General features: G+C 34.6%; 2 protein-coding genes and 1 long non-coding RNA gene across 3 annotated transcripts; 2 read left to right on the top strand and 1 right to left on the bottom strand.

The window, feature by feature from the left end:
* Positions 1–4,024: 4,024 nt before the first annotated feature.
* Positions 4,025–8,685, bottom strand: LOC127499568 (uncharacterized). The gene is made up of 2 exons (XR_007926146.1): positions 5,198–8,685; positions 4,025–4,734 (listed from the first exon to the last, which is right to left on the bottom strand). It is a non-coding gene; the product is annotated as an uncharacterized LOC127499568 (long non-coding RNA).
* An 870-nt stretch (positions 8,686–9,555) lies between these two features.
* xcr1b.2 (chemokine (C motif) receptor 1b, duplicate 2) lies at positions 9,556–12,057 on the top strand. The gene is made up of 2 exons (XM_051869955.1): positions 9,556–9,750; positions 9,911–12,057. The coding sequence occupies exon 2, from the start codon at positions 9,911–9,913 to the stop codon at positions 10,973–10,975; it is 1,065 nt and encodes a 354-aa protein (XP_051725915.1). The 5' UTR covers positions 9,556–9,750; the 3' UTR covers positions 10,976–12,057.
* Positions 11,508–14,744, top strand: xcr1b.3 (chemokine (C motif) receptor 1b, duplicate 3). The gene is made up of 2 exons (XM_051869960.1): positions 11,508–11,653; positions 13,102–14,744. Exon 2 carries the CDS (start codon positions 13,114–13,116, stop codon positions 14,155–14,157), a length of 1,044 nt encoding a protein of 347 aa, XP_051725920.1. The 5' UTR covers positions 11,508–11,653; positions 13,102–13,113; the 3' UTR covers positions 14,158–14,744.
* The last annotated feature ends 6,526 nt before the right edge of the window (positions 14,745–21,270 follow it).

Raw genomic sequence — 21,270 nt, 5'->3', positions numbered from 1 at the left:
ATATGTGGTTAGCTGATTCAGTGTGGTCCCCTGGCATGCATTCTGGTTATTATTCCAGGAAAAACAAATGAGTGTAAACTTTTCTCAGGGGACTTACTCTACCTTGACGTGTGTGCTTTGACATGGAAATACTATGCAGCATTGTTAATAAATTGTCTAGACTAATAGTCCAATGTCTTTTGTGTGTAGTATGTTGTGTCTTTGCCATTCTCAAAAAGAATTGAAAAAATGATGATTTTTCAAACAAATTTCCCCAACACTTCCCGTCTGCCACTGGTTGAAAAGCAGAATCAGCTGTTTCAGGGATGCAAATGCAGCAAAGCAATGTGACTAAGGCAGCATTAACAGAACACCATTTTCATCTAAAAATGGAAATCATTTTTAATGTGTTTTGGCCATTCATTAACAGGACAACTGTTAAACTACAAAAGTGTAAACTACAAAAACACGAATTTGTGAATATAGGTGTGTAGTGCTTCTTTGCAAAGTAACATCGCCATCTACTGGCCTGGCAGCATAAAACAGCGTTTTTAGTCATTTTCACGGATCGATGTGAATAGGGATCGTTTTGACAAAGTTGTCGCCTCATTAGAGAATTAATAGAGTATTAGTTGACTGGTACAGTTAGGGTTAGAATAAGTTGACATGTAGTTACAAAGTTACTTATAGTCAGTATAATAAAATATTCGATTCAATATGCGAGAGGTTAGAAAGTATCCTCATTTGTACAACTCTAGCATGAAAGAATACAAAGATATTTACATGGGTTCTAACTTGTGGCGAGAGATTGCTCAAAACTGTGTTCTACAACAACGCCTGTGTATGTTTTGCAAGGCTGTGTGTTAAACTGTGTGCGTACACTAGCGTACGCGTAAAAAAATGAAGTATACCCAGGGCTTAAAGAGATGGCAGATATTAAAGCTGCAGTCTTTAAGTTTTGTCTTTTTGTCGCCATCTCTGTTTGAAACCTGCAATTGCATTTATTTGCCAAATTATCATCTTTACGTGGGCTGTGCATCGGCACTGCTCCTTAGCGTGGATGAATCTAATGTTTTGAGGAGAATGTGTGGCTGTCAGTCACCACACCGTTGGATACTGTACAGGTACTTCAGAATCACAGACTGTAGTCTTGGAAGTATGACCAAAATAAGAATTTTCACCGGAAAATGTCATCTGAACAAGTAACAATTCTACCACTTTTGTTGTGACCAACTGAGAAAAAAAAGCATTAGGCTACAATAAATCGTGCTACCAGTCATATCACATCAAACTGTGCAAATTATTATTATTGTTATACTTTGTTCTCAAATTGTTAATGTTAACAACATCAGCATTGCGTGACTATGTGTATACAGTGTGTATTAGCATTACCTAATCTCTAATTGTCCATTTGTCATATATAATCCGCCATCAAAATGATGTTTAATTATTGCAGCTGCTGTGAGAAAAGTCTATAAATGATCCGCCACCTGCAGCATCCTCACCATAGACTGTATAGATCCTTACATGCGATATAGCCTACTGGGACTCGTTCTTCAAGTAAACAGACCTGATGGCATGCTCGAATTTCCCGCGGAAACCTACCAGTACCACCCGAATTAGAAAAAATTATTACAAGCCAGTGGTGGACAGTAGCGAAGTATTTTTACTTCGTTACTGTACTTAAGTATCTGTACTTTACTTGTATGATAATTTCAGAATTTTGTTACACTTCAAATGATGGTCGTTATAATCAGCTTATACTCATTGATCTAGCTGTGGATCCTCTACGTCATGATTGTAAGGAGAACGTGAACGTTGTACGGCATGTCTTCCATCTCATCTCACGTTACGTCTTCTCGGCCAATCATCGTGGAGAATGACAGAATGACTCTCTCTCACGAGCACGAGTTAACTTTCCTGCCGCAGCGCTTTTAGTCAGTTGTTTCCCACTGAGGTACTTAGTTACCTCTGTGAAGTTGGCACCCCATGAAACGAAATAATCCCCAAATAATAATCCCCATTATTTTTTTGGTCGTGTGACATCATTCTCCACCCCATGTCTTTCAAATCGCTTCAAACCGGTGCCATTCGTTTGTGCTCGATTTGTGCTGGTTTGTGCCGTTAAAACAAACACTGTAACTGTTTTCCTTCCACAGATATAACAAATATAATTCGGGAGCTAATTAAAAGAAAGACTTAAAATAATAATAATAATAATAATAACTAGAATGTACATTTCCTGAAGAAAATGTGAATGGTGCAATGGAAGTCTATGGAACTTGTTGCTATGGTGCTCTATATGGTTGCTAGGGCGTGGCTTGATATCTTCACAATGATCCTGAGAGACTGATTGGTTGCCTGAGTAAAATGAGCCCACCCCCTTGTCTCGATGACATTGTGATCCAGAGTTATGTTCAATACAAAATCCCTATGTAATTTTCCATAGTAGGAAAAACACAGTTTCATGGGCACGGCTTCACCATAGTATGTGTATGGGGCAACTTTGGGCAGCTCTTGCGCCCCAGGGGTACAACTTACACCCCATTTTGAGGTATGGTCTGACAGAGCCTGCAAGCCTCTTCAAACGTGGTAACCCACATGTTTCTACGAAATCCTCGTTAGGAGCTATGACTCGTCAAAGTTCATTGCAATGTTAAATCTATGGGATTTTTCAACCAATTTTTCGCCCGCCGGACGAACATCGTACACCCGATCGCTTAGAAAAGTCACAGCACACCTCTCCTCGGTCGATTTGACACCTCATTCATGGGTCTATGACAAATGCTGCGGGAGGAGTAGCGCACAGAAATTTTAGTGGAAGAAGAAGAAGAAGAAGGATAAGTATGCACAATAACAATAATGATGCTTTGCCTTTGGCAAGCACCATTAATAAAATACTATATATTTGCATACATTTTCAAATACATAGCTATTTGATGTTTAACGTATTTCTGCGCCCCTCAAAAACGTTAAACAATGCATAGGAAAGTCTGCCTATACGGAAAAGATATGTTCTCTGAGACTAAATAAAAAATCATGTTTGCAGGGCAATTTACAGGTTGTTAGACACATCAGAGAAGTGAAATTTTTTATTAATTATTGTGCAATCAAGAAACTCACAGGAGCGCGTATATAACATTTTAACACATCATCGCTTCACATCTTCCGCGGAGAAAGATAAAATGCTGCAACTAACAGGCCCTGTGGAATCTTGTGGAATTGCTTATGCTCAGATTATTTCATCATCTAACTGCAAAATGCAATAACAATACAGCTTTAAAACAAACACAGACTTTAATCACTGTCCATGTAAAGTATAGGTGAGGCTATTTTCTTTAAATAAAATAACAATAATAATAATGAAGAAAAAAACCCATAAATACACTGTACAAAGTGAATTGCAATTTTTACATTAAATAGAGCGAGTTAATGGATAAAATTAGTTTTGTTTATAAATTAATTCATATAGGTTGATTTTTTGAGTCCTTGTTTTTTTCCCTTCTTGACTGAACCAGTTAATTAGGCCAAGATGTTTAGATTAGCCTACTTGATGTTTAGATGTTTAGATTGACTGTTTTATTTTGATAATAATCAGGCTGCAAAATCAAGTTTGCAATGCTAAAATGTGTGTGTGTGTGTGGCGCCGGCGAGATCAAACATTGTTAAATGGCCTACTCCATCATTTTTGATCACAAAGTAAGACAATGTTCGCAGCCACAAAGTGTTTACTTTTATTTGTGCGTTCACTATGAAAACAGAATGTAAATGAAACTACAGGATGCGCTTTCTCATCTCGGTTTCCTGACTTGTGTAGCGCCGCACCTTGCAACAAAAATAAATTCAGCAGCACAGACTTGTCGCAAAGTTTTTCTTTCGTTTTGTTAATCTGTAAATTATTTAATGTGGAATTTAATGTTTGATGTTTAATGTTTGATGTGGAAAAGGCATTTTCTGTCTTTAACCCAATTTTAGCTTTTCTTGAGCTAGGAATTGACCACCATTGATAAAATTAAACAAATCATCAAATACAAATCACACAGGCTGCTTTCTGTATTTTTATAGCACTAAAATGTTACAGATATTAACAGAAAGATACTCCAAAAACATACAACAACACCAATAACTGATGGATCCTTTATGGTAATACATATGACATGGTACGACTACAGTGCAATGCAAATAGTAAATATAAGAAAGTGAGAATAGTAAATAGTTTGTTATACACTATATATAAGAAATAGTTTATGTAGTATATAGTAATATAGTCAATAATAAAGTATATAATTTTGTCAATAAACAAACAGTGTACAGCAAATAAAATAGTAATGAATAGAACGATTATATAATAGTATAAGTACAATAATATAATATCATAATAATATATTGATAATAGCATATAGTATAATAATACTATAATAATAACAATAAGAATATGTAGTATCATTTACAGAATACAGACAATAATATAACAGCATAAGATTGATAATCTCAAGTGGTATAATATAATAGTATTGGTATAATAATAATAATCGCAAATACAATGTAATATCAATTGCAGAATAATATAGACAATAATAAAAATAGTAAAATAAATAGTGACTAGTACAATAATAATATAGTATTGGTATAATAATAATAACAACAACAACAGGCTATATATTTTCCATCAATCTCTTGGAAATGGTAAGAACAGTGCACTGACAGGCTCTCCTCAGCTTTCCTTGTGGCTTGTGTAGCTCTGGTTGCAACGGGCTAAAAAGGAAATAAAAATATAAACAAATCACCATTTAATGGCAAACTATTAAATAATCTAAAAAGACAAACCTATTCTTTGTAGATTAATCGGGAAACTTCCCTTCTAGCTACTTCCCACTGTCTCCTCAACTCGTTGTCTTTGGGAAACCTTAAATGTGTGAGAAGCTAGCCAACTAACTAACGTTACAGTAAGATTCACAAAATGTCAGTCACCTAGCCGAAACGAGTACTTGTCATTCGGTTTTAAGTCGGTTTTAAGAAAATAAAGATGCAGGAAATTTAGTTTATAAAATAAGATATTATATATAAGCTAAAACTATATTAGAAATCATGTAAACTCATGTCTGAACTTTCACAGCGACATCGCTAGCTATTTTAGTCTGACTGACTCCGGTGGCCAACTACTATCAATATAATTATATAATGACCAAATACAACCAGAAACAAAACACAGTCTTACCTGTGAAAGGTCATTCCCTGAGACCTTTTTTCAACTGTGCAGCGATTTGTACACCCCCAAGCAGCACACGAGGCAGGCATTTTTCTTAATTCCAGTTTTGAGCAGTGTTGCCAGATTGGAAATGTCCAAGTATCGTACCAGAAGCTCAAAATTATCGTATTTGGAAGAAAATGATCGTACACGAGTTTTTAGTATAGGTAAATGAACTAACTAACGATTTTTACAACAGAATGAATCAATACTGAACTTACTTAGGGTGGACAATCACACTATTTTAGCTGCTGTACAGCCAAAATGATGTTCCCTCTATCTCTGTAAAGCTATAGCCTACTTTGACACAATCGGCATTGTAAAAAGCACTATATAGCCTAAATAAAGGTGACATGACGAGTCAAACGTACAGAATACAACTATTTATCTAGACCAACAACTTTTTGACATGACCTGCAAATTACCACAATAATTACCACAATAGATAAATAACTAGGCGTACCTCAGTGGGAAACAACTGACCTAAAAGCGCTGCGGCAGGAATGTTAACTCGTGCTCGTGAGAGAGAGTCATTCTGTCATTCTCCACGATGATTGGCCGAGAAGACGTAACGTGAGATGAGATGGAAGACATGCCGTACAACGTTCACGTTCTCCTTACAATCATGACGTAGAGGATCCACAGCTAGATCAATGAGTATAAGCTGATTATAACGACCATCATTTGAAGTGTAACAAAATTCTGAAATTATCGTACATTTTTTTCATTATTGATCGTACATCGTACAAAGGTCAAAATTATCGTACAAATACGATAATTATCGTACGTCTGGCAACACTGGTTATGAGTGTTATGGGAACGTTGCCCCACACAATATGGCGACGCCGTTGACGTACAGTCCAGAGGCCAATAGGGCGTCTAGTGTTTATTATAATGTCTATGGGCGTTTCATCCACACGGATCCGGCGTTTTCGGAAGGTAAAACCGCTGTTTTTTGAAACCAGGTCCCAGAGTGGATAAATCTGAAAACGGCGCCCTTGTACAGCCAATCCGTATATGTTGTGAAAGGATGATGTTATCACCCCACGTGTCAACCCTAGTCAGTCACCGCTAACAGCACAAAACAGCAACAACAACAATAATAGCGTACTACATGCGTGTGTTCGTGCTGCAGAAGCTACCGCACCTAAAGCTTTATTAAAATAAAGCTTTATTTCTAAGTATTACTAAAGTGTGTATACAGCGCGCAAGGTTTATGCACATGCTCCAAGTCTTATTCTTTGTTTTTAGTGTATCTCTATTGCAGAATTACAGCGCCACATACTGATCTGGTATGTATACTACATCGTTTTGAGTCGTTTCAGTGGTTTCATGTGTACGCAGATATTTCTTGAGGCGAGGAAGAAAAAAAAAGATCGGATGGGTAAAGATCTGGCTTCGTGTGGACGTAGCCTAACTTGCCGCTTCAAATAACGGTTGTATCGATTACACTAGGAGGCGACAAGTGTCTGTTAAAATGTATTTGACATTGAATGATTCATTTAAAGGATTTGTTCAAAAACATTGATTCATCCAGTAATGAAACAAGTGAAGTAGTTATGAGTGAGTCATTAAATCATTCATTCAAACCCATTTCATTAAATGAATTAATTAAATATTTTTAAATAGACTGCAGCAATTAATATTTTGTCCTCTAGTAAATAATTATACGCAATTTTGTTTAGTTGTCTATTCAGAATCATGGGAGAATCATGATCTCTATTTGAAACAAACAAAATAAATCTTGATTCTCATTTTATCCTTTTATCTTTTAATTAAAATAACACATGCACGTTCATGTTCCCCGCTGCTGTTGCAATTTTTAAAAATGTTATGTATTAAGCCCTATATGTTTTGTCTGTTTTTATATTGTTTGTTAACACACATTACATATTATGTATCTGCATCCACTAATCTTCCATCCATACTGACTATTGCTGGCTATTTGACAATTCATTATCATTCATAATCATTTTGAGCAATAGGATTATATAAAATATATAATATAAAATTAAATTATATAAGTAGCCTATATAAAATTACAAAATAAACATTCATCAATCAGTACTTTTTTACTTAAGTACATTAAAAATCAAATACTTTTGTACTTTCACTCAAGTAAAATTGAAAAGGAGCACTAAATACTTTCACTTATATTATAACTTTCACTTAGTAATATTTTATGACACGTATCTGTACTTTTACTCAAGTACTTGATTTGTGTACTTCGTCCACCACTGTTACAAGCTTACCGTTGTGAATCGGGCTAAGGTAAGGAGATAGTTTGAACACTGGCTGGTTATGTACTTGCTCAAAAATTGATTTTGGATCATTTTTAACCAAAAAAGTTACGGACTGCAACTTTAAGGAGACAGTTTACTAATACTCTAATGAGAGTTAGTAGACATGTAGTTACTTATAGTCAACAGAATGTTCAAAAGGGACCATTAAAATAAAGGGTTACCAAATTAATTTTACCTGACAACACTGTAGCTTATTTTTCTTGTACGTGCAGGAGCTCTGATGTTTCAGTTCAACGCAGCTTTAACACTAGCAGTCATATGTGGTTAGCTGCTTCAATGTGGGCCCCTGGTATGGTTTTGGTTATTAGTACAGGAAAAAACAAATGACGAGCGTAAACTTTACTCAGGGAACTTACTGTACTTTAATGCGTGTGCTCTGATATGGAAATACTATGCAGCGTTGCTAAAAAGTTGTCTAGACTAATGTTGTCTGGGCTATTAGTGACCTTAAACAGAATTGCAAAATGAGGCTGTTTTTAAATAGGTTTCCCCAACACTCAGGTTTTGGTTTTCCGTTTTTAGTACCTCGTTGATGTGTACATGTACCCTGAACTACACCACGTTTATATATTTAAGCATGGCACTGGTAATGGCAAGATAATGTATAGGCTACAAAACTGACAAGTTAGTGACTAGTTCTTCATATGACAATGTCTCAAAGATGCAGTATAGGCATTTTGTCAATAGTATTTTTAACATTATTAATGAAATAAGTGAATTTCCACAGTTATTTTTTTGTTTAAAGGGGTGGTTGATTATGATTTCACCTTTTAAACTTTAGTTAGTGTGTAATGTTGCTGTTTGAGCATAAACAACATCTGCAAAGTTACGAAGCTCAAAGTTCAATGCAAAGGGAGATATTTTATTTTACAGAAATCGCTTTTTAACGTCTACAACAAATGGCTGGTATGGACTAAACAAGCTTCTTCCCGGGTTAAACTAAAATTTACATAAACCCTGCCCCCGAGAACACCATGTTGGGCTGCTTTAGAGAAGAGGAAGAGTTGTTGTAGTAGAGTGTTGTTGCCATGCCATCATTTTACGGCAGATTGCTTTACAAATGATGATCAATTCAACGCTGGATTTGCACAAAAGATTAACATGACGGCTCATGCTAGTCGATGAGTTGAATCAACTTAACAGCAACTACATAAATTTATCCACTAACCATTCAGAAACGTCCAGATGTATTCTAAATGTTGTAACTTCTTCCTGAGTCTCTCCATCAGTGTCGACTCCGGTTTGAACAATGTAAGGCTGAACACCGTTACTGACAATCCTCATTTTGGCTGCGTGAGATTCTCCAGCTTTGTTGTTGTTGAGCAACTGAAGTGCAAGCAGTTAAAGCTCCAAAAAAAAGCGGGGGGAGCAGCAGCTCATTTGCATTTAAAGGGACACACAAAAAGGGGAAAATTTGACAAGCTATAATAAATGATCTGTGGGGTATTTTGAGCTGAAACTTCACAGACACATTCTGGGGACACCAGAGACTTATATTACATCTTGTGAAAGGTGCATTAGAAGTCCCCTTTAATAATTGTCTGAGGCCAATTTATATTATTGAAATTATATTAATGTAAAAAGAAGCAATGCAATTGCATTTTAATACTTATTTAAATATTAATATAAAAGTTTATTGGATTGCATTCATGCTGCCTCTAAAAAGACTATGAAAAGTCATTAAAAGTCTGTAAACATACCTTTTGCAAGAACTGTTACTGAAATTATCACAATCTGAAAAAGAAGCAATGCAATTGCATTTCACCCCAAGAATGTATATCCTTAAAGGAAAATAATTGTTAAGGAACTGGAATTACTAAAATTCTGCTAAATTAATATAAACGTACATTTAAATTTAAACAATTTTCACCTTGAAGTTACTAGTAAATTTAATAAATAGTATAGAAATGGCATGTAACACATTGAATTAAATGTAAAATTTTGAAATAGAAAGACTGAAATGGAATTTTCTTACTCCAATAATCTTTTTATTTACATCATTTTTTTTAATGTTTATTAATATCTATTAAGATCTGTAGACCAATGTCCCAAAAGGGTTTAAAACTTCCCAGAAGACTCATGCTTCAATGCCCAGCCACTCATTGTGAAACTGCTTGCGTTAGCAAAAGGAAATGACTACATGTACAGAAGTGTGATCTCTATTGTCACTTAGACCATTTTCATTTAACAGTTATACAACCTCTTCAATCAGACCTTGAGGTAGGCATTTCGTGTTCTTTCATTCTTGATATACTGAAGGTGCAAGAAACAGTTGCACATGACTGTGTCATGTTATGCATGACTGTAATAGTTTGATTTGAAGTTTTTGAAATAAAAAATTGCACGGTGTGAACTGCATGCTCATTTATATTTATGCTAGATGGAGCTGTCCAACTCAACCAGCAGCTATGAGGACTATTATGATTACAACGATACTGAAGATAACTTAATCAAAATGTGTGAAGTTGATGACTATAAACTGACCACAGCCGTCTGCTACGCCGTGGTTTTCTGCCTCAGCATCCTTGGAAATGGCTTCCTCATTTGTGCACTCACCTGCTACGAAGACCTGAAAAGGGCCACTAACCTTTTCATGTTCTGTTTAGCCCTTTTCGATCTTCTGTTCACACTGACGCTGCCTTTCTGGTGTGTGGAGTTTCTTCATCACTGGGTTTTTGGTGACGTCGCCTGCAAGATCATGATTGGTGCCTATTTTGTGGGAATCTACGGAAGTCTTATTCTTCTTACAGCCATGACCCTTGACCGTTTTGTTGTTGTGGTAGTGAGAAGTTATTGGCTAACACGAAGTCGAAGGCTCAAATGTTCAAAAGCTGCCTGTGTTGGTGCATGGATCATAAGTTTGATTGCTTGTCTGAGAGATTCAATAGCCTCAAAGGCACAAAATGAGCATATCCACACCTATGCTTGTAAAAGCACAAATACGGAAGATGATAAAGTGGGATATTATTCACAACTCATTCTGCTGTTCCTCATACCATTTGCCATCATTGTTTTCTGTTATACCAAAATCATTCTAACTCTCATGTCAACGTCGACCAGGCAGAAACACAGGACTGTGATATTGGTGCTGTGTATTGTTATAGCTTTCTTTATATGCTGGGGGCCGTATCATATCATCATCGTGTTGATGTCCATTTATGAATTTGATGCCTGCAAACATTATCATCTGCATGTCACGTTTGTTGTCTGCAGAATTCTGGCATTTTCTCACTGCTGCATGAACCCAGCTCTGTATATTCTCAGAGGGAAGTACAGAAATCTCTTGTCCAGCTTTTTGTTCTGCTCTCCTGAACTCAGGCATTCGGGGCCCTACAGAGGACCCACGGATCCCAGCGACTCCAGGATTCATCCGTACATGAATGAAGAAGCTATTGAAAACTGTGTAGTGAGACAAACAAACGCCACAGAGCTGGTAACGCTGTAAAAATGCAGAATGCGAACATTTATACAACATTGGATCTATTTATACCCAGAGAAACATTTTAGTACATTTAGTTATGTGTAACTTTTTCCCCCCCTAAAATGACTTTAGAGAAGTAAAATATATTCAAATTTGTTGAATTTGGTATAACCATTAAGTAATCTGTATATATATATATATATATATATATATGATTATTAAAACTAACAAATTATTATTGAAACTAATTATTATTTTATTAAATATTTAATTATAATGATTATAATAATAATTAATATGTATATTTAATAATAAAAAATATATATTTACATATTTTATTAAAAATAATCTTTTTTTATCATATTTGAAAGAGCGAAACTCTTATGGATGTGTATTAATGTTTATTTAAATTTATTTACATTTTTATATTATTTGAAAAAGCAAAACAAACTTTTGCACTCTTTCTATTAGAAATGTAAAGAATTGTAGTGGAAATTATTTGTGTTATCCCTACTGTGTTCAGGGATTTACTTTAAGATGAATTTATCTGTTAAAGAAGATGTGTGTTAATGCGTTTGGTGGTAAAGAGTGGGCTGGGCGCTCATGTGACTGAAGGGTGAAACATGCAGAACATTGATTTCTTCAGTGTCTCTATGACAGACAAGTCATATATTTTAAGGATCAATCACCACAACAATCGAGGTATTTCTTGTTTTACAACTTTATTTCATTCTCTCTTTGCTTGTATTTCCAATAGCTTTAAAGAAAATGTTCATTTAAAAAATTCTGTCATTATTTAGTTTCTCAGAAGTACCACAGCATTGGAGTACCACAACAAATCCTCTGAAGACAATCTATAGCTTTGTATAAGTACTTAGTTTGTATTTTTCACAAAATCAGTGTATATTTTCTGTTCCGGATGGCTTTAAAAGATTTGCAATTTAGTTGTATTTTATAGTGCTTTTTGATCATTATAAATAGTCAGTGCATGGAAGAGAATTGTGTAAAGATTCTACAAAACGTATAATTTTTTTGATTCTTGTAAAAAAAAAAAACAGCATTAACATTACATACAGTTCATTAGTGAATAAATAAGTGAATAATGACCATTTGTATATGGTTTTTGATATGATCTTTTTGCATAATATTTTATTAGTTACATTATTATTGTCACTTTACCCCGAAAGAAATGGCCTTTAAAGGGTTAGGTCACCCAAAATGAAATGAAATTTCTGTCATTAATTGCTCACCCTCATGCCGTTCCACACCCGTAAGACCTTCGTTCATCTTCGGAACACAAATTAAGATATTTTTGATGAAATACGAGAGGTTTCTGATCCCCGAGAGTAAGCAACGTAATTACTACATTCAAGGTCCAGAAAAGTAGTAAAGACATCGTTAAAGTAGTCAACGTGACTACAGTGGTACAACCTTAATGTTATGAAGCGATGAGAATACTTTTTGTGCACAAAAACAAAACAAAAATAACAACTTTATTCAACAATTTCTTCTCTACCCTTTCACATGCGTGTGATGCTGACGCAGGAGCCGGCCAATAAGGAGTCGGCGTTCTGACGTAGAACCCGGAAGTGCTGCACTGTGTTTACTACATCAACAGCATAGTAAAGCGTAATAAAGTCGTTATTAATGTTTTGTTTTTATGCACAAAAAGTATTCTCATCACTTCATAACATTAAAGGCCCAATGAAGTGCCTTAGAATGCGCAGCATTATTCAATGTGTTGACGTAATTTCGACAGAAACTTTAAGGTTGAACCACTGTAGTCACATGGACTATTTTAACAATGTCTTTACTACCTTTCTGGACCTTGAATGTGGCAATTACGTTGCTTTCTTTTGGGGACCAGAAACCTCTCAGATTTCATCAAAAATATCTTAATTTATGTTCTGAAGTTGAGCAAAGGTATTACGGGTGTGGAACGACATGATGGTGAGTAATTAATGACAGGAATTTCATTTTTGGGTGAACTAACCCTTTATACAATTTTCACTAAGAAATTGCTTGTAAATTTCACAAATAATTACAATGAAATGACAAATAACACAGTGCGAAATTGAACTACAAAGACTGAAATAGTATTGTACTCCAATAATCTTTATTTACAACTTCAATAAAAACTTTTTTTACAGTGTACAGACGATATGATGTATGGAGAGACTTTCCACAAGGACTTTAATTCCAGCTATGATTATGACATGAACTACACATATGTGGATTATCCTTTGATTACATTAGAGGAAGAGAATTTTTCACTGGCGATGATCAATGCCATTTGCTACAGTCTCATCATCTGCATCAGTCTACCAGGAAATAGCTTTTTGCTTTGGGTGGTCTTGAAGAAGGTGGGTTTGAGCAGCTCTGCTGACTGCTTGCTCCTCCATCTGACAGTGTCCAACTTCATCTTCACCTTCACATTGGTGCCCTGGACCATTACTCACATCTGGGGATGGATCTTTGGGAAAATGGCCTGCAGGCTGTTCAGCTGGTTCATCTTCTTGGGCCTTTACAGTTACATGATGTTCCTCACAGTTATGACTGTCCATCGATATGTGGCGGTCGTGTATCCGGTGTTCGCTTCGTCTGTAGGCAGTCGTAGCAGACTGTACACGCACGTCTCATCTGCTGCGGTGTGGTTGATCTCGGTGGGCTTCAGCCTGCCTGAAATGATCTTCTCTGATACGAAGGACAGTTCTAATGGTGTCTTTTGCATTCACATTTACAACTCAATTTTTATGGAGTTATTTGGATATTTCACTCAGATAATTCTGTTTTTCCTGCTGCCATTCTTGGTTATCGCGTTCTGCTACACCCGAATGGGATTTACAATCCATCAGAGCCGCATCAGAAGCAGAAACCATGCTGCATGTATCACCCTAAGCATCGCCGTGGGATTCTTCATCTGCTGGGCGCCATATAACATCTTCCTCTTCCTCTTTTCCTTGAAGTCTTTAGGCGTCCCTGCATTCAGGCAGACAGTGTGGGAAAACGCTGGGGAGAACACCTACAGTATCACGCATATTCTAGCGTATTCCCACTGCTGTCTGAACCCGCTCGTCCACATCTTTGGAGGGAAGAAGTTCAGGAGCTTCCTGCCATGGACCAGAGGCTTTCGTCGGCTCCCACAGAGGTTCAGCACTCAAACGTTCAGCAATCAGAGCAGCTTCTCAGGGCAGTTTCATCTCTGAAGTCAAGGTCAAGTGTCATGATATCATGAGGTGTGTTCGACTTCATGAGGCGCATGCTGGTTAGATTTTTTGTCCGACTTGAGATGGTGCCAATGCCACGTCATGATACACTTCCAAAAGGGGGGTTTGCAGTGATGCCACAGAAGAACCATTTTTGGTTCCCCAAAGAAACTTTCAACGAACAGTTCTTAAAGGAATAGTTCTCCCAAAAAAATATAAATTCTGTCATCATTTACTCACCCTCAAGTTGTTCCAAACCTATATGAGTTTCTTTCTTCTGTTGAACACAAAAGAAGATATTTTGAAGAATGTTGGTAGCCAGACAGTTGACGGTAGCCAATGACTTCCATAGTATTTTTTCCTACTATGGAAGTCAATGGCTACCATCAACTGTTGATTACCAACATTCTTCAAAATATCTTCTTTTTAGTTTGGGGGGTGAGTAAATGATGACAAAATTTAAATTTTTGGGTGAACACTTTATTTAGTGTGGGCTATCAGCATTATAACAGCTAAAAACTCTTTGTAATCTTAATGTTACATTGTGTCATGTTTATCAAAATAAAACTGAAAAAATATAGACCTAACTTATAAATATTATAGGCTTATGTTGAACTTTATTCTCATACATATTATGCAGTACATAAACTACTGAATGAGAAGTGAAAAGGTTTGAAACGTGTGTATTTAACAAATATTGCTCTATTGAATGCATTCTGGATGCACTACATCCGCCATGTTGTCATTATCACGTGACCTACCAGCGTCAGTTGCGTCACTTCACTGCCATTCACAAAATCCTCTCCCGTGGCCTCATGGGATAGTAAAGTGTCCATAGTATGCACTCTTCAGAATCTCGCCGGAAGTGGTAGCTCATCTGGGTACTTTTTGCCTACTCATATGAGTACTGTGAATTCTGACATATTCTTTTGTCACATAGGCCTACTTTTTTTTTGCCCACTATATAGTTTAGTATAAAAAGTATGCGATCAAACATTAACTAACAATGAGCAGGACAATTTTTGCAGTAGCCTATTTATTAATCTTTGCTAATGTTAGTTAATAAAAATACACTGTTTTTTTTTAGTTCATGTTAAATATAAGTATTATATGTATTAGTAAAGGTTGAAATTAACATTAACTGAGATTATTAAACGCTTAGAAGTATTTTTCATTGTTGGTTCATGTTAACTAATGTTAACAAATAAAACCTAAACACTTGTAAAGTGTTACCTGAATGTCACAGATTAAAACTTAAGCATGGACCAAATTCTTAGAAATGCAATGTAAATGTTGCTTTATAATTTTTTTTATTTATTTTTTTTTTTTTATGTTGACATAAAACAGTTTGAATTAACCTTAAAATCATAAAATATCTATAAAAATACTTGACACAGATAGCATGCAATGCATGTTTTATGGTTTTCTTGTCATATGGTCACAAAATGGCTTTCTGAATGTTGGTTATTCAAAAACAAAATGGCTTCACTGCTTATTTTTTTTTAAAGAAGATATCACAAAATAGCCATTATACCAAACTTCTTAGTCTTTTTTTTCCCCAAGATTTTTTTTTCTGGATAGTTACACCACCTACACATATTTGCCTTTAAGTCCCCCAAAACTCAAATGAAAACATATTTATCATATGTGTATTGAAGTAACTGTCTTTATGAATGTAATGTATTTTGAATAACATAATAGGTCTGGAAAATAGAAAAGAGTGTCAATGAATTACAAGTATTACAGTAATATGTGTATGCTTGAGTTTGTTGAGTTTGGAGAAGTGCTTATTTACGTGACTGTAATGTGTCAAACATTTTCTGAAAGAGGAACAGAGAAAAAAAAGCAGATGGAAAACCAAGTGTGACAGCAGAATATTGAAATGGATCATTTTCCACTATTGAGTAAAAAAAGAAAAAACTAAAAAAAGAAAGAAATGTCTTATGAGAAGGTTTTAGTAGGTCTCTGGTATGCAAAATAACTGTGGTTAATTCCTTTTAGTATCCAGAAGGTGGCAATAGTGGTCAACAAGTGAGACATTTGGCATTTTGACTTACATTCTTCAAATGTAAGTTTTATTACAGTGTTATTTTGTCCAATACCATTTGGACACACTTCTTTTTTCATAATTAATTTTGCAGAAATGTTAAAAGAATAGCAGCAGAGACAGAAAGCAACATAAAAGCACCATTAAAATACTTGTGCACTAAATCTGAAGTCATATATAGGTTTGTATGAAAAACAGGCCAAAAGTTATTCACTGTAAATCTTGCCTTAAAAATCCTGCTTCACTCTTATGGTTACCATTCACTTTGACTGTATCAAAACAGAGCATCTTGGACATTGTATACCACAGAAAAAAGGAAGTCATGCTTTGAATTACATGAGGCTGAACTTGAGCAAGATCTTTACATTTTATTGTGTAATTTAGCTGAACTTTAGCTTCTTAACATCAAAGTTAATATTGTATTTTTGTTTAATGGATATTTTTTGTTACCAAAAAAAAAAAAAAAATAGTTTGAAATCAAGCAATAACTGGTGGACCCCCTGCTGCAGACGCCTGGAATCATTTCAATTCACAGTGAATAAATGTAGTTTGGATTATTTGCCAGTAAACCGTCCAGCCCAGATGACAAGAGCATGACTGACAGCTCTCTGCTTCAGATATGATCAATGGAGTATTTCATATGAATGTGTCTCTGCATTCTGAATATCACAGATATACTCCAAGGCATCTTTAATATAACACCTAACGTGATTATGTGTGATATCCGTCTAATATAGCCTGATATATCTCATTCAGCACAACTCAGTTTCCCACACCGTCTCTGTCCTGATCTGACTCATAAAACTCCCAAACCACAAACCTCTAACAGACGGCAGTCAATTGCTCTCCTAGACACAGACTTGAGTGATTTACCACAAATTCAAATCAAGCTGAATATGTATATGAAGTCTTTGTACCAGAACATTATCGCCTGGTTTCACATACAAGGCTTAAACCTAGCCCCAGACTAAACTGCATGTTTGAGCTGTTTTAACTGAAAGTATCTTGCACTGACAAATCTTAAAATATATCAGTGCCTTTGTTTTGTCTCAGGATGTACACCAGTAATGTTTTTTTTCTAAGGCACGTTTATAAAAGCTGTCATAATTTCACTAAGGCCTTATCTATTACGGTTTCCACAAAAATATGAAGCAGCAGAACTGTTCCACATTGATAATAATCATAAATGTTTCTTGAGCATCATGTGACACTGAAGACTGGAGTAATGATGCTGAAAATTCAGCTTTGATCACAGGAATAAATTATATGTTAAAGGATTAGTTCACTTCAGAATTAAAATTTCCTGATAATTTACTCACCCCCATGTCATCCAAGATGTTTATGTCTTTCGAAAAGAAATGAAGGTTTTTGAGAAAAACATTCCAGGATTTTTCTCCATATAGTGAACTTCAACAGTTACCAACGGGTTGAAGGTCCAAATTGCAGTTTCAGCGCAGCTTAAAAGGCTCTACACGATCCCAACCAAGGAATAAGGGTCTTATCTAGCGAAACGATCGGCCATTTTCTAAAAAAAATAATAATTATATACTTTTTAACCACAAATGCTCGTCTTGCACTGCTCTGCGATGTGCCACGCATTACGTAATCACATTGGAAAGGTCACGCATTATGTAGGCGGAAGTACCGAGCAAGCATTTACAAAACAAACATTCAAAGACTAAGTCAAATGCCTACAAAAAAGGTAAAACAATGATTTCGAATGATTTTGAAGTTGGAGGAGAAAATGAGATGGAGTTTTTCGCCCTACCGTGGTACTTCCACCTTCCCATTGAACTCTGTTGAAGTCCACTATATGCAGAAAAATCCTGGAATGTTTTCCTCAAAAACCTTAATTTCTTTTCGACTGAAGAAAGACATAAACATCTTGGATGACATGGGGGTGAGTAAATTATCAGGAAATTTTAATTCTGAAGTGAATTAATCCTTTAGCATATATATTTAGATAGAAAACAGTTATTTTAAATGGACATAATGTTACTGTTTTCACTGTATAAATGTAGCCTTTGTAAGCATAAGAGACTTCTTTTAAAAACATTAAAAAATCTTACCGATCTCAAAATTTTGAATGGAAGTGTATAATCTTTTCTCTTTCCATAAGACGATATGTGCATACTGTACTAATACCCAGCACTAGTCTGACAACACGTCTGCTTTGACATTTCAGCAGTGTTAAAGTGACAGTCTGTTTATAGCTCTGACATGCCTCGCTAAATGTCCTTGATCGTGCTGTTTCACCAAACATGGACAACTGTGATTGAGCTCTTGCTCATAACAGAAATAACAGCATGAGTTATATTTTACATTCCTCAGTGTTTTCAGAGCTTCATGTAGAAGCAGAGGCACCTGCTATTCACCTATGCAGCGTGCAAAATAATGTTATTTCCATCAAAGACCTTTGAAATCTTCTCAGCTTTGAACGGAAATGGTTTCTCATCGTCGGAAAAGTTGAGAACAGACAAACCTGTTCACTGCATCTGTTTACAAGTTTCTTGAAAGACGCGGTCCTTTACCATACTGTACCTCTCTGGCAAATGTGTGCTCAGATTATAGCCAGGAGCCAAACAGATGTTGTTTTCTGCTCAATAGAGTCTCATTAGACCTTCTTGTTCTTACCTGCTTTCCTCCTGTCTTTATTTAACAGAGTTTGATTTTTTGTTTCTTTTACTGCCTTTTAATGCCCTTGTTTCCTGAAAGTCTATAGTTTAGATAACAAGCAAATTCCTGTCTTCCTTCCTTGATGTTATTTTTCATAAATGTTAGGTCTGGGCAAAATGTCACATTTGACAAATTGAAAATTTTATAGAATTGATAAATTATAATATCTCTTAGCAAAAACAAGGGTTTGATGGCTTTTTATTTTTATTTATTTATTTATTTATTTATTTATTTATTTATTTTTCATGTTTCTTCATGTTTCACGACCTATACTACTGCATGATATTTAATGGCAGGATCCCATTATGACAACTTACCCCATACAGTGTGACAACATGTTCCACCATTAAGTTTGATGAGATGTTCACTGGAGTAAAAAGTGTGACAAGTAGCTTTCTTATACGATTTTTAAAAACTTTATTCTCATATTCTGCAAATAATACCATAAAAATTGTTATATTATATAAATAATATAATTTCTGTATATATATATATATATATATATATATATATGACATTGACATTATTATATGTATTATATATTTATAATAATATAAATATAATATAAAAGTCTTATTATGAATGATATCTTAAGAATTATAATATAATATAAAAATTAAAATTATGTTATATTATATAAATATTATAATTTATGTATGTATGTGTGTGTGTATATATATATATATATATATATATATGTCTTATAATAAAAAATATAGAAATATATGGATATAAAAATGAAATTATAAAAATAAAAAAATAAAAAAATATAATATAAAAATCCTATTCTTATATTCTGCAAATACTTATAAACACATACTTATATTATATAGCTAATATAATTTCTACATACATACATACATACATACATATATATATATGTATATATGTATAAGAAATATATAGATATAAAAAATGATTTTTTTATATTATTATACGTATTATTTACTAAATATAATAATATAATAAAAATATAATAATATAAAAGTCTAATTATGAATGATATGTTAAGAAGTATAATATAATATAAATATAATATTAAAAAAATCTTATTTTCATATTCTGAAAAGAATAACATAATTATATTTTATAGAACATAATATACAACACTGTTTATATATTTACCAGGAGAAAATTGTAAGTCCGAACATTTAGAACAGTAAAACATGTGGTATATTTAATATCCATAGCATAAATGGTGCAGTGTGAGTTTTAAGTCCTGGACCGTTAGGGGTTTGTTCAAATCCACCCTAAGTACGCCTTAGCAAGCGCTAATAAATTAGACTGTTCTGGTTATAATGAGGAAGAGATTAGTATAAAAATCCTTTAGAGAACAGATGTCTATCGGCTTCAATCGATGCCACACCTGGTTATTAAAATGCATCGTTTCATAAGCAAGACCTTTGAGTGAGCAGAGAATAATTCCTTTGATATTTAGAACAGAAGAGTTTTGTTTTAGTAAGATGAGTCTCTAATTCTCTGTCCTGGCAGTTAAATTAAAATCATGTAAATAAAGAGTTGCTGCTGTTGTGCAGAACATCATGATAGGTATTAAAAAATCATGAAGAAATGAATATAGTTTGAGCCTATATTCCATAGTTCTGCTCTCTGACCCTGTCGAGTAGCTGTGCAGTGTGACTCATGTTTTTGGTTTGATCAAGGATGATTTGAACACTGTGTTTCACTCCAATCTGCTCTCAATTAACCCTGATGTCCTCCGAGGTTTGCCTGAGGCATATGCACCTCTTTCCCTCTCATATACAATAAGGACTCTGTAAACATATTTTTAAATCTATTTATAATTGTTGTTTTTTTTTCACATATAATAATATAATGTATTTTTTGTATATATATTTTTCTTCATGCATTATATATATATATATATATATATATATATATACCCCAAATACTTACATTGAAAGAAGACATTGAAAACTATGAGTTAGTTAAAATACAGTTGTGTTCCAAATGACACATTAAACACTGGTATACACTATGTACTTATGCACTATGTACTCAGCCGTGTAGTGTAGTAGTGTATGAATTTTATAAGGTTATTTTGTCATTCAACAAGCTCAAGATATTTTCACAGGTTTAATTCTACGAATAAAATACATAATACCCTCTTGTGGTTTTTTAAAAGCTTTCACTTGTCTTGTAAAAGGTGGTTGCTAACAAATGGCTAAATGGGGCTACAGAGGTTCCCGGGGTCATTAACGGTGCGTCCGAAATCGCGTACTGAGCAGGTACTACATTTGAATTTGAACTTTAAAAAAGTACATTCTATATAGTATGTGGATAGTATGAATGTAATCTGGACGTACTACATGCGCCATGTTGTCATTATCACGTGACTTACCAGCGTCAGTTACGTCGCTTCACCTCCATTC

This window comes from Ctenopharyngodon idella, chromosome 2 (genome assembly GCF_019924925.1).
Source record: "Ctenopharyngodon idella isolate HZGC_01 chromosome 2, HZGC01, whole genome shotgun sequence".
NCBI classification, from domain to species: Eukaryota; Metazoa; Chordata; class Actinopteri; order Cypriniformes; family Xenocyprididae; genus Ctenopharyngodon; species Ctenopharyngodon idella.
This window is presented reverse-complemented; position numbering and strand designations above follow the sequence as displayed.